Source organism: Polypterus senegalus, chromosome 2 (genome assembly GCF_016835505.1).
Source record: "Polypterus senegalus isolate Bchr_013 chromosome 2, ASM1683550v1, whole genome shotgun sequence".
Classification (NCBI taxonomy): Eukaryota; Metazoa; Chordata; class Cladistia; order Polypteriformes; family Polypteridae; genus Polypterus; species Polypterus senegalus.
Genome location: NC_053155.1, coordinates 86,544,900 through 86,559,979, shown reverse-complemented (window position 1 = coordinate 86,559,979; position 15,080 = coordinate 86,544,900). Strand labels below are relative to the sequence as shown.

Sequence of the window (15,080 nt, the reverse complement as noted above, 5' to 3'; positions counted from 1 at the left end):
AGAGTTGTTCGTTGTGTAATACAATTTCATTCTGTTTGGCTTTGAAATTAATATGCAAATACTTTTTAAACTTACACTTTTACTGTAAAACTACAGTAAAAAAACACTGTTTTGAATTAAATTTTCGTCAATATCGCATTGAATTTTGATTCTGTGTTTGGACTTTCATCATAACAATGCAACGTATAACTGCCCATGAGTGAATTTCATTTCTTTCTTTCTATTGAATAAAATTACTTTTTCGAATGTTTGGCTCTGAGGTTTGTTAATTGTCTTTGCAAAAGCTATTGTAACAGGAAACTGTTAACATTTTAATACAAATGGCATATCAAGATCACCTTTGTTGTGTAATGTTATCTGTGGAAGATGTACTACATTACCTTTTTTAAATACATCCTTCTTTCTATAGTAATGTGTGCGATGGAAGACAGGATGGTGTTAACGGTTGTAGATATTCTTTGTGATATTGTAAGTTGATGTTTTCATCTTCCACACGATCACCACCAACTGTTTCAGCATAGTCTATTGATATGCATTTAACCAATTTGCTGTGTAACTGATCAACATTTTTGGCGAAAAATCGTTTGACTTCATCATTTCTTGGTGCTAGGATTGCCCGTGTATTCATTTTTCCTGTTGATAACTCTTTGTGATGAAATTCTTCAATAGGATTTGGACATAATACATCTTCTTTAATTGGGAACTTAAAGTGAGGAAAATGTTAAAATTTATAAGAGCTGAGAGAGCAGAAAATGTGTCTGTCAAAAGCATTTGCACGAATGAGAGGTGAGATTATTGTGGGCGTGGTTAAACATGGTTTAGAGGAGGGCGTGACTTGAAAAAATCTCATGGCCAAGGTCTGAACCGGCGGGACTTGAAAAAGTCTTCCAAAAAGTCTTGTCTCGTTGTAGGATTTTTTTTTTTATTATAATAGAGAGATAATCCTTGCACTTGTCTTTGATTATTGACAGTGTTTTTAATTGAAATGAAATGCAGTCTGCCCTTGACTCCTTTTAGTGTCCAGGAAGGCCACCTCTCTCATAGACTTTGAGATCAGGATTGAAGAAATCAGTTAGATTGGTCTTGTTACTGAACTTGAGGATTCTGTTGATCACAATTAAGGTGCCTTAAAGAGTTTTTAGAAACGGACTGAGGTAACAGTTTTCTGATATCCAGGACCTACAATCAGTATTACTTTTTTCTTCAAGTTATGTTTCTAAATTACATTAAAGAAATTAATATATTTTCTAATTATTTTAAACGAGAATAATTCCATTGGGTCACACTGTCAAAGTGCTAAGTGCTAATATTAAAATGGGGTCATCTTATGTTTTATATCGCTCACTTTTAATGCATGGGAGTATAGGTGAAGTCTTCAATGAAACTGAAGAGACAGCAGCTGATGGTGATGCAGATCTACAGCAGCCCCCCATTGATGGTGAGCCTCAGCCCAGCCCTGAGGCAGGTGGGTTTCATCTTTGTGACCCTCAGTTACTGTCTGCTGGGTGTATTTACTCTGCTGCGCTCTGTTATGCATGAACCTTTGATCAGTTGGTGGACTTTGTGACTTCAGTTGTGTTGGATCATTTCATTGCCTCTTGGGTCTTTCTGTAGAAGGTGTATGTAACTGTTAAATCTTCTAAGAATATGATGTGACATAGACTAATATAGATTTTGTTGGAGTACTCAAAGTAGTAACATGTAGGATAAAAAAATCTCTCCGTGTCTGTGGTGTTCTCTGTGCTAATGAATAATCTGTTTTTCATATGGTAAAGAAACAAAGGAATCAAAGGTTAATGCTGAAGAGCCTACTCCTGGTAAAACAGTGGAAGCAGATGTTGTGGCAGAGAATGAGGAGGACAATGAAGGCAGCATAAATTCAGAAGAAAACCAGAGCCAGAGGGGTAAGCCCTGAAGTAACAGTTATGTGTCCCTTTGTGTTCTGACTGCCCAGAGTTGTCAGTCTAATTTATAAAAAAAACATTTCTTTTATATTTAAAAATTTCAATTTCCATGGTTTAGGACAATCTGTTGAAGGAAAGGAAGATGCAGTAGCTGAGGATGATGAAGCTTCAGAGCAGCCCCCCAGTAAAAGTACAGAGGACCGGCCTAATTCTGAGCCTGAGACAGGTGTGTTGTGCTTTCATTTCAGTCTATTAGACTGCGTGGAGAGTTTGTCACTGAGTGGAAGCTTTGACAAAGAGTTTCCAGCGTGTGCAGGAATCAGCAACCACTCTTTGATGTTTTCACCATGCTGTCCTATTTTTCATTTACTGACTCTCCCAGTCTGTCTGGCATACAAATGGTGTCTGCTGTGCAGTTGCCAGTTCACTCTAAATGTAAAATTTACAGAATCTCCCTCTTCTGGTTTGTCACATTGCCGTGCTGTGGTTGAGATCCACTGAACTGCAGTATTTCTTTGATTATTTTATTTGACAGTGTTGACTTTAAGATCTGCTCTCTCTAACTGATAATTATTTTCAGTGTTCAATATGTAATCTGCTTTTGATTGGTTTCACTTGGCTGCTCTTACCCACTTGTCTTACATATGAAATGTATTTATTCTGAACAGAGGAAATTTGTTCATTTACTCTTCAGCAGGAAAGTCTAAGTGGGGACATAATCCAGGTCTTCAAAATTTTCAAAAGGCATTGATAACGTTTACCAAGTTAAACAGTGAATCAAAGACACTGATGGATATTGAAGGAAGACACATCTAAGACTGAAATCAGGAAGCACGTCTTCACACAAAGGGTGTGGAAATTCGAAACAAATGGTCATGTAGTTGAAGCAAACAGTTTTTAAACGGCATCTGAACGGGACATTCCAAGAACTTAAATAACCAAACGATATTGACAGACTGAGAGGTCTCCTCTTGTTTGTTAGACGTCTTATGTTTTTATGAACTATGCTTTGGTTATTTTACTATAATGGTTTTTGTGTGAAATATTCACTGACTGTTTCTTACAAGGCTGTCTTGAGTTTGAAATCCACCAACATTTATAGTTTATTCAGTCATATGTCCACTTTGTAAACTGTACTGAATCTCTTTTTTACTTTCTTGTATATGAAGAATAGGGAAAGTATTGTAATTGTCCAAAAATTTGATGTTGGGATTTTGATGAATCTCAACGTTTTAGACCTTTCCTTTCTCGTATACAAAGTATAGGGAAAGTATTGGAATCCTCCAAAAATTCCCTTTCGAGATTTTGATGAATCTTGACATTTTAGACCTCCTGAGTCCGAAAATACTATTTTTGGAATTAGGTCTGTGTGTCTGTCTATCTGTGTGCGTGTAAACACGATAACTTGAGTACGCTTTCACTTATGGCAACCAAATTTCGCACACAAGCATTAGGTACAAAACATAGATTTCTACTATTGTTTGGGCTATTTCTGCTAATCGAAGTGGTACTTTACGTTTTATTCATGCAACTGCTGAGTCAGATCTATTCACCTTTACTTTTGTAATAATTGTTCAATATATTATTAATTTGATTTGATTAGTTGTTGATGGTTCTTTAATGTACATAATATAAAAATATAGTCAATGTCTTGTGGTTTGATCCTCAAATATCTATCTTCATATCTGAGTATATAAGAAAGTCCAGTTTCTTCTATGTTGAGTGTTAAATGTTTTTTTTTTCACCCATTTCCTCTTCATCTGAGTACATACATTGACTCTCATTTAGTTTTTCCCAACTGTCCTGTGAGATTTAAGTAATCTAAACAGATTAGATTAAATTAGATTAAGTCCAATTTATTGTTATTTAACACTGTACATGTACCACGACAATGAAATGCATTTTTGCATCTAACTAGAATAACAGTTAATTGCAAATAATCTGATAAATATCAATATATGTATATACAGCAGTGAGGGTTTTGTACAGACAAGAGTAGGTCAAGAGTTTGTACAGAATGATTAGTTAGAATTTAAATATGATCAGGAATATACAGAGTCTACAGGTATACCTGTATGGTTTTAAGGCGAGGATGGAAGGATGGAGGTGGCATAGCAATCAGGTTTTGAGCTCGGTAGGAAGACAGCTTCAGGGTAGAAGCTGTTCTTGAGACGCTGGTGGTAGCATGTAGGCTCCTGTATTGCCTCCCAGGAAATGAAAGATTAAAGAGACCATAACTGTTGTAGGATGGGGCCCTGATGATGCCACATGTCCATTTGCAGTGGATGCCCTCAGTGGCAGGTAGTGAGGCTCCAATGATGTTATAGGCACTTTTCACCAACTGCTACAGACATTTCTGGTCTGAGAGTGTGCAAATGCTATCTATATTACTAAATGAAAGTTGTATATATACACGGATGCCAAATGCACCAAAAGCGCACGCGCACAGTGCCTCAGCACCCCAGAGTCAAACCCAGCGGCTTCCCAGAGTAGTAGGTGGCACCCAAATAACACAACACAATCTGTAAACTAAACTTCAGGTCACAATACAACCGCCGCCCAAACGCGAACATGCACACCACCGCATATACCTGTACAACCTTCGTTTAGTAATGTAGATCTCCAAGCTGATATCAGAGGCCAGAAGCAAGCCGTGCACAATACAACCGCCGTCCAAACACGAACATGCACACCACTACATATACAACCTATTGATATTGACCAGATAAATAACCAAGTGATTGGATTGCTTCCTGGAGAAAGCCACGTCTTTCTAAGTACTGGCAGTGTTGATTCTGAACACGAAACTGAGTATCTTAATTTCCTATATATTTAGAATATTTAAACACTATTAACCTGGCCGGATTACCACAGCACAATCTTAACCTTGTGTAGTCTCCTTCTGGGGACATAAAACTCTACAAACCTTAACCTTAAAGTAGGGACAATAGTCATTCTATTAAGAAACCTTAATACTAAACAAGGTTTATGTACACAGTTGGTCATGAACAGCATGAAAGAAAATGTTATTGAGGCACAAGTGCTTACAGGATCCCATACTGACAATACTGTTTTGATTCCCAGGATTGACCTTACAAGTTCTGACCTGGAATTAATTGCCTTTTAAACTTAAACGACACCAATTTCCCATTAAGACTGCATTTGCCATGACGATCAACAAATCCGAAGGATAAACCATGGACAAAGTAGGGATTTTCCTATCTGAGCCTATATTTGGACACGGACAACTTTATGTTGCCTTTTCAAGAGTCCGCCGTTCATGTGACATTAAAGTGAAGGTTTTAACTACTCCATACCAGAGAGAACTGATTCAACGACAGGAAACCATCTTTACCAAAAATGTTGTTTATAAGGACATTTTTGATTAACTATTTTGAATTTACTATTTTAAGAATTTTTTGTTTCCAATTTACTTAATTTAAAATTAATTCAACAACTCAAAGACATTTTGGACTTAAATGATATAACAATTAAATTTCAATTTTAGTTTTAATAAATTGACATGCAGGTTAGGTGGATTACTTACAAATAAGTTTGTTTGGCAGATGATTAAATAGAAGGCAATATAAAGATTAGTGGTGTGCTTATGCTAAGTGCAGCCATCCACAGAGAGTTGATAATCAATAAATAAATTATGCTTTTGTTAAATATGTCTTTTTAAAACAGGTCAAAGTTAGGACTGCTTTGCACTGAATTGCATTTTACACTCTTTCCCAGTTTCATTTTTGTCTGGCTTATCTTTGTATAATTACCCAATGCTCTCTCATGGCTGTGTTCACCTGGCTGTCTTTTGTGTAATGCAAAGCTATTGTTCTTCTCTCAGTCTGACCTTTTTATCTTTTTTTGCTTTGCGCCCTCCCCCAATATAACCTATCGTCTATGGGGGAGGAGTGAAAGCTTTAGATTCGTTAAAAATTTCGATCTCCAATTATCGACGGATATTAGTGTTTTAGGGTTCCCTAATGGCGAAAACATTGATATCATGGTGATGGCTATGTGTCTGTTTGTGTGTGTGTGTCTGTCTGTGTGTCACAATTTCTTGAGGACAGTCTAGAGCAAAAGCAGTTGCATGGAAAAATACCAAACTGAAAACTTAGGCCTGTTATGAGAGGACAATGTGCTCGAGAAAGAAGCACTCTAGAGGAACCTTCAAATACCGTAATTCTGCAATTAATTATGAATTCTTCTCATCAATTGCTATCATAAAGATCTATTTTATGATCAGAAAGATCAATATCTGAGCAGTAAATAATTGCTAAAATGTTATAGAAAAGTTTTGGTCAACTTGGTTTCTAAGGCGCAAAGCCTACTGACACTCATGTCCAAATTTTTTGATATCCTTTTTCTTTGTGTTGGATGTCTGCAGTGTCCAGGATTTTTAGATTATTTCTAAAAAATTGGTACTTTTGCACCATTTTATCAATGACTTCAAAAATATTGTTTTATTAGATTGTGGGCAATCAAATTTCCTTTGAAAACTTAAGATAATGTGTTCTTCCTTGGAAAATGATTTCAAATCTGTATTTTAACTTTATGGAATGTTAGATTTATAGCAAGCCAATGTTAAATTAAATCAGCTATTTCTTATAAAAAACAAATCAATAAGTCAGTTAGCAAGTGGCATACTCTGCAAAGCCAAAGAAATATACAATGAAGTCAACAGATTTCTGGGCGTCAATTATAGCTGATCAAAATAATAAATAACATATTACAGCGTAAAATGGCTAACCTATAGTCATTCCTTTGGCCTTTTTCCAGTACAGAGTCACAGGAGCCTAAACTTCATCCAACTGTGTAATATTTGTAGTGATATTTTTATTTTTTCCTTTAAGATTCTGCCAAAGCTGAACATAAAGATCAGGCTCAGAAGATGGAAGGAGATAATGAAGAAGATGAGGAAGAGGATGAGGAAACCAAGCAAGCAAAAAAGAAAAAAATTCCTGATGACTTTTATTATGAATATGAAAACCTTTGCTCCAAACCTTTTGTGACACCAGAGTCAGAAATACCCCAGAGCTTGTTACATATCACGTATCCTTTCTTCAAAAGCCAATATTTCCTTATTCTAGTAGATTGGAGGACAATAGTTTATACAGAGTAGTCTAAAATAGGTGTACAGTACAGCGTTAACACTTTGTTTTTAAAGGATAAGTTTGGTATTTTTCAAGTGGAACTAATTTCTTCACAGACATGCTATATATATATATATATATATATATATATATATATATATATATATATATATATATATATATATATATATATATATACATTTGCCACGTGAATTTGACTCCTAAAGTTAAAAAATATTTTGCCTGCACCAGCACTTCATATTGCAGTCTACAGGATTTGGAGGAAAAGCTTAAAATCTTACCAAACACAGTTTTGACAGTTGTCAAGTTTTGATTTGCAGCTTGTAACTACACACACATTGTAAATAGTTTATACATGTTATTTTTGAACAAAAAATGCCAATATTATGAGTTTAATCTATTTTAACAGAAGACCAGCCATGTTCATGATAGTTTTTCAGTGCAACAACCTTACACTTTCCCAGGCGTAGTTTCCACCCAGCAGACCAAATCACAATAAACGTTTTGTGCTACGTGGTTGGTTTTGTTTTGATTTACTTCCATTTTTACATGAGAATTTGCACACGCGAATAGAAAGCCATGAGAAACCTATCCTAACTATGAGAAAAACAGAATCCAGAATATGCAATAAAATTATTTCCATCACAAACATGTCTCGCAAACACAGAAGGTGCAAGTCAGTACTCAACAGCTGTATTGGTTAGAAAAGTTGACCTATTTAGTAAATTTTTAAGCTTTTCCTCCATGCCCCATACCCTCCATTTTAAAGTGCCAGAGTGGGCAAGAATTTTTTTGTTAAATTTATAGAAAGCACTTAACTTTAGAACACAATTCGTTGTGGCAAATGCATGTATACCACATTTGCAAAGAAATAACTTTGACCTGAAAAATACAGAACTTATGCTTTAATTTACTAAAACTGTTGCTATGACAAAAGTTATATTAAATTAAAGAGCAAATATTCAATTTTTAATAGTTATGTTGCAGTCCTGAAATGTCAGCTCCACACGTGAACCCAGATTCATCAAAGTGATAATTATTTTCTAACACACTTTCGCCAGTACATTATTTTTGTGTTTGGATAGCAACAAAATCTCCTTTTTTCTTTTTGCTGATAAATGTTAAAAGTAGATGCATTCAGTCTTTCATTTAATAACATTTTCATCACAATAACATTTGTAGTTAATTTATCATAACATGTTAAATTTTATCACAACATTTTCATTATCTATTTTCTTTTTTAATCCTTCTAGTCTAATATCATTTAGATCCACCAGGAGGCAGCAACACAACAAATTTGCAGACAACTGTAAGTTGACAGGAAGCCAATAGTATGAGTGCTAACAAAAATTAAAATCAGTTAAGGGAGATAGTAGTTAGGTAAATTTACACTTTTTACTACAAAGTACTGATTATGTGCTAATTATTGCTGGTAATAATAATTGCTGGCTTAAAATATCTCTTTATGGAAAATTAAATTTTTCAAAATTAACCATTGAATTTGCACATAGAAAAAGAGATATTCAACAGAGCTAGTAAAAAAATAAAGCATTAAAAACCAAGTTTCAATGGACTGGAGCCTGGTCAAGATTTATGTCCAGTGCTGCTAGACAGATTTTAGTTCTGATGATTCTGAATTGAAGTAAAAAATAAAAAGTGACTATTATATGATACAATTCCTCAATAGAGCGACACAGGAGAGCAGTGGTTAATGCTGGCTGCCTTTGATCCAGCATCATGGATTCAAACCCCATGGCTCTTTGTTAGTCTGCATGCTCTTCCCATGTCTCTATAGGTATTTTCTCCAGGTATCCTAGTTTACCTCCCTAACCCTAATGCCTAACCCTAATGCCTAACCCAATCAAAGTATTGTTTTTAAGTTAATTGAAAAGTCTAATTTAGTCCTGTGAGAGTGTAAGTATGTGAGTGTGCTCAGCAATGGACTGGCACCCACATGTCCCATGTTCGGTCCTACCTTGCATATGATGCTGTAGGAACAGATTTTGGCCTTCTTTCACTCTGAGCTGGATTAAACAGGTTTGAGAATGCTATATAAATGTCACAATAAGGAAAATATCACCTGATCAAAATAGATGAGGGCTTTAAAACTTTCCTTTTCACAGCTTTTAAACCTTCTTGTGAGCTAAATGTAAATTTGTGCATCCATGTAAAGCCCTTCGTTATGAAGCTTAAACAGTGCTTTAGATGGCAAAAATATTGGGTGAGCTAACCTTTAATATAACAATATCAATAAACCAGCTAGCACAATAGGCTTGAATTATAATGAAAGACCACTTTTTTTAAAGATCAAAACAATACTAATCTACTAAATCCTGTATAGGGGGCTGAGGCATTCCCTAGACTGGGTATTATATCACCCCTCAAATGGGTGTACCAGCCTCTTTTTAAAAATTCCATTAGAGTTATTGCACTGGGCACATTGTTGCACAGAGTACCTAGCTTGTCCACTAGCTTTAACCTCCTTGACGTTAACCCCAAGCATGACTCAAGCTCGAAACTCTATGTACGTAAATATGGTTATTCCTGAGTCAAACATGTGAAGATCTGCTTTACAGTGTTATGCCTGAATAACTCTCAGGACAGTATTCTTTTGACATCTGCTGGATGAAATAACATCATGCAACAAAAAAATCATGATTATATCCATGCCACTTTAAGATAACTCATCAATATTCACAAGTAGGGCTAAGTCTTCAACCAAAACACATTGGTGCATAAACGAGAAGCTGTAATGTCAGTTTTAGAATAAACTGAATGTGAACCATTACTTGAATCATTCAAAAGTGATGACTGTGTGAATCGGTCATCAGACTTTGACATGGATAGTGCAAGGAACAAGAAGCTGGTTTGGCTTTCAGAAATACCCCGCATGCTTGAAACTCAAAGAGTTCTCATTCTACGCATCTTCACATAAGCAGGTATTGTGAACCTTGTGTGCATCTATGCACCAACCCTAAAAGCCACTTCTGAAGTCTAAGACCAGTTCTATGAACAACTAGATATTGTTATTAACAGAATCCCATAGTCAGAGCACATTTACCTCTTGGGAGATTGCAACACTAGGGTGGGTGCAGATCGAGAATCCTGGCCAAGAGTGTTAGGTCATCACAACATACGAAAAATGAATGAGAATGGTCAGAGGTTACTTGACGTCTGCTGCCATCATAGTCTGTGCTCACAAATACTTATTTTCAGAACAAGGCATGGCGTAAAGCTTCCTGGAGACACCCAAGGTCAAAGCACTGGCACCAGCTGGACTTGGTCATCACTGAGACATGACTTCCTAAACAGCGTGTGCAATTCCAGAGTTTTCCATAGTGCAGACTGTGATACTGACCTTTCTCTGATTGTCCCAAAGGTAAAGCTCAAACCAAAGAAACTCCATATTTCTAAGAAGAAATGTTAACCAAAAATTAACATTAGCAAGATCGCCTACACAGAAGAGTTTTCTCATTAGCTGTTATATATGAGACAACTGGAAAGTTAGCATTATTGGCAGTAATTTCTTTAATAGAGTTTTGAAACTTATCATACAAGAAAAATAATCATTGTTTATGAATTAAGTTCAAAAAGTTACTGTTTTCTAAGCAAACTGATGGGCAGTTAGGTTCTCAGCACATTCTTTTATCTAGCATGGTATTATCTAGTGATGCTTGAAAGTTCATACCTATAGTACATTTCGTATAGCAAAAGTAAAAATTAATGTGCATTTTAGGCTCCGAGAAAGCAATGCTTATGTTGCTTGAATATCCTTGACTTTTCCCTACCAAGACATTCATTTGGGTATGACTGCACCAAAAGAGGCAATCTGCAGCTGCTAGATGATTCTACGCTGATGTTTGTGGCTGGAAATTTAGTGGTCATTTTAAACCTGAAGACGAAGGAGCAGAAGTATCTGCGGAGCAGCAGTGGAGGAGGAATTGCTACTGTGGTGGTAAATTAGAGACATAAGTGTTTTTAAACAGTACTTGTTTTGGTCAGGTTTGTTGAACATGGGGTCCAGGAGAAAAGAGACATGTCAGTATAAAAGAAGCTCACTAAATAAAAGACGTGACAGAGAGGATGACTCCATGGACATACTGAGTAGACAAATTTACAGAAAAGTCAAGACAAAAATTAATTGTAGAACAAATTTAAGGTCACTGAAATGGTTTCCAAAGTTCTGTACATGAAAATAGATAAATAAAATCAACAATTGATAAATTTAAAAAATTATTAAAAAATAAAAACAATAAACAATTGACAAATAACACATAGCAGCACATAAAAACACATCATGAGCGACTAAAAGCCAGGGGAAAAAAAAACATGTTTTCAGCAAAGATTTAAAAATTGACAGGGTTAGAGCTGCTCTTATCTGAAGCGATAGGCTGTTTTAGAGCAGTTGCAGCAAAAGCACAATCACCCTATTTCGTTTGTGTTGATCATAGTGAGGCCAGTAGCAACTGGTTAGACAATCTCAAGGATCGAGAAGGGGTATAAGAAACAAGGGGATTAGACAGCTAGGCCGCGGCCAGAATATTTAAACATTTCAAAGTATGCAATAAAAATGTAAAATTGATTCTAAGACTTAACAGGAAGCCAATGAAGTGAAATCAAAATAGGAGTGATGTGCTCAGCAGAGTTTTGTACCAACTGCGGTCGAAAGAGAAGAGTTTGACTGACACCACTGTACAATGAGTTACAGTAGTCAACACAGGATGAAGTAAGGGCATGAAGACCTTTTTCCAAATCAGCAAAACAAAGAACAGGCTAGATTTTTGAAATTATTCTTAACTGGTAAAAACAGTAACAGAGTTTATCTGCTGATCTAATTAAAGACTATTGTCGAGGATAACGCCCAGACTTTTAACAAATGTCTTGCAATGACACCCAGCACTTTATATCATCTAGGCAAGCCAAAAGAGACCCCAGGAAGTTGTTACTAAGCGGTAGATAAATTTGGGTGTCATCCACAGAAAAGTGGCAAGATACATTGTGCTTATGAAAAACAGAGTGAAAAGGAAGTATGTGCTGTATAATGAAAACATAATCAGCCCAAGTACAGAACCTTGTCGGATCCTGTATTTAAGTTGAGTGTGGGAAGATGACAATTCAACCAAATTAACTGAAAAAGACCTTTCACTAAAATATGAACAAAACCAACTTAGAGTAGTACCTCAAACGCAAATAACATGCTCTAGACGATATAATAAAATGTTTTGATCAATGGTGTCAAAACCTGCAGTCAAGTCTAAAAGTACAACAGGTAACCCAGAATCAGCAGACAATAAAATATCATTAAGAACTTTTAAAAGAGCCATTTCCGTACTGTTATATTGTTTAAAAAACAGATTGGAAAATTTAATGTAAATGATTATCCAATAAACATGTTTGCAATTGATCGAGCACAATCTTTTCCAGGATCTTTGACTTAAAAGGAAGCAGAGATATTGGTCTAAAGATTTGACAGTACATTTGGGTCAAGGTTTGTTTTTATTTAAGAGAAGACACACCACAGCATGTTTAGAATAGGCCGGGACTAAACCAGTTTTGACGGAGGTATTAATAATTCTTATAATAAAAAGCCCAAGCCCTCCTTTAACAATTGTGTAGGAATTACATCAGAGGGACAGGTTATGGACTAGAGATGGCTGACCAACTGGGACAAAGCTGGAAGAAAGACAGGTACAAGTTAATTTAAAATCACAGAACAGCTAGGGGAATTCAGTTCATCATAGGAGAGTGGTGTAAAACTAGATCTGATTACATTGACTTTATCCACAAAGAAATTTAAAAACAGTGAAAAGCAAGGGCTTTCTAGTAATTAGGAATTTTCAGAACAGGGAGGCCCATGCAACCATCAAATGGAGATCCATATAGAAAGAAAATGTAAACCAAGAAGTTCAAAAATATTGAAATGAATACATGAATTAGGTGTAAACACTTTGTTAATTCTCATTCATCAAACTTGTCACAAAAGTCCCCCTTGTACTGCTTTCATCTATAATGAAAGGTGACTTGTATGTATTCATTGTCCTCTAAGTGAAGAAACATTTTTTAGTAATTTCAAGAATGTGATTTTTCAACAGTGTATCTCTGTGCCTTTGTGCTATTCTTAATAACAAATTTTAAACAGCTAGCATCCATCTTACTTACCCCCATCATAATTTTAAACACAACACAATGATTGTGAATACAATACAATGTCGTAGCCAGTAGGCCATCCTTTTTACCTCATACACATTAAACAGAAGTTAGAAGTCCCAGAAAGAAAACACAGAGAGACCAGTACAAGGACATTTTCATGTTCCAAAGCCCATAAATTCCAATAAGTTCCAAAAACACTTCCAAATGTGCCCACAAAATATACCACAAAACCCTGGCTAGTGTATAAGGGCAACACATAATCTTTATAAAAATAAAAAGGTTTATTTCCACAAAAATGAACCTCAGTAGAGCATAAAAGGCAAAATGGAATTGCCTAAAACACAAGGTAATCCAGGCAAACAAGATCCCAATACAGATAAAGTAAAAAAAACGGATCGAAAAAGTCCAAGAAATCAAAGAAATATAAGAAAACTCACCAACTACCTTACATGCTCGAAATGAGCCACCGGGAACTGTGGGAGACCCTCCAGATTTATACGGCGGAAGGGCAGTTCCTGGTGATGATTGGTGAGACCATCCACAAAACACATGGAGAATAATACAGGCAGCTTATAGACAAGGGGAAAAATGCAAAATAATTCATATAATCAAGAAAAGCAACATTAACATTAATAAATGAACAAAAAAGACATGAACCCTAGCCAATATAGGAATCCTGGCTGAAACATGATAACAGCATGATCCTCCTGCAGATACATTCAATTGAAAAGCCTTCCAAAGGCAGACAAAACAGAGAGATGCATGCTGCTCTTGCTTTCATCAGCACCTATTTACTTTTTTATCCAAGCAGTACTATTTGAATTACATGCAGTGCAGTTTTTAAAGTTAAGGGGGACAATGGCAGACAGAGAGTTCCCATTGATGGGTTTAAAAAGATGAATATACAACTCTTAGAAGACATTAAAAGCAGAGTCTGTGGAAGCATCATTTCTTTATAAAGGCACACAAACGATTTTTTGCTCTTTTGAGTTTCTCAAATACTTAGTTTTGTTTGTGCAGGTCTTTTGTAGTTGTGTTATTTTACTCAATGCCATGCCTCAGTAGTGTTCCGTGTATGATGGCTGAGACATTGTTGTGAAAAGGGTCCCGCGTTATACAGTATGTGTTAACTGCTGAATGTGTTTCCCCCATTTTTTCCAGGTCCATCCTAGTAAAATGTATTTTGCAGTGGCAGAAAAAGGCATTATGCCCAACATCATTGTCTATGAGTACCCATCTCTGCGTCCATACAGAATCCTGAGAGGTAGGTTAACATTGTAGTTGTACTGTTTGGTTCTGCACAATTTGATTTAATTATCTAGGCAAGCACATCCCAAGTTTCTTATGGCTTTTTGCATGCATTCTCAGTTGGTGTATTTGTCATTCTGCTCTCCAGTTTATTAAAGAACATGTCAGCGTATTTGATTTGATCTGATTTGGCCCCTTTTCCTTTTCTATAACATTTGTATAATTCTAAAGTAAACGTTACACCATCTATACCATATATAAAAGAAGTATGGGAGATAACCTCCAAAAAAATGCCAAGAGTTCCTCTGACAGGTCTTTATTTTCATCAAGAGACATATGAATACTCACTCTTACTCATTCCAAGTGCTGTCTCTAGAATTAAATGGAATTGGGCAAAACTATAAACCTTTGTGGCCACCATGTTATACTGCGAGTGGGATCCCCTAAAATAAGGCTGCAAAGTTCAACTCATTTTAGAAGAGTAAGGTTTTCTGTCTTGGGTAACACGCATGTGGTAGGCTGCTTCCCTATGGCCTTCCTCCTTCCCAACACAGCAAAATCTTCTGTTAACTTAAAACTTTAAGTGTACCTGAGGGTCCACTCTTTCCATATATTTACTTTTAATGGTTACTTTGACATATCAGGTGTAATTCAATACTGAGGA

General features: G+C 35.9%; 1 protein-coding gene across 3 annotated transcripts in view; it reads left to right on the top strand.

Annotated features, from left to right (window-relative positions):
- The window catches only part of LOC120523121 (cilia- and flagella-associated protein 44), a 105,292-nt gene that overhangs the window by 15,124 nt on the left and 75,088 nt on the right, over positions 1–15,080 (top strand). For 2 of the 3 annotated variants that reach the window (XM_039744112.1, XM_039744110.1), the window contains exons 5-10: positions 1,367–1,465; positions 1,776–1,904; positions 2,023–2,130; positions 6,758–6,956; positions 10,811–10,973; positions 14,330–14,432. In XM_039744112.1, coding sequence (XP_039600046.1) covers positions 1,367–1,465; positions 1,776–1,904; positions 2,023–2,130; positions 6,758–6,956; positions 10,811–10,973; positions 14,330–14,432 — 801 coding nt within the window. The remainder of the gene's footprint in view (positions 1–1,366; positions 1,466–1,775; positions 1,905–2,022; positions 2,131–6,757; positions 6,957–10,810; positions 10,974–14,329; positions 14,433–15,080) is intronic. The other variant, XM_039744111.1, reaches the window with a different exon arrangement.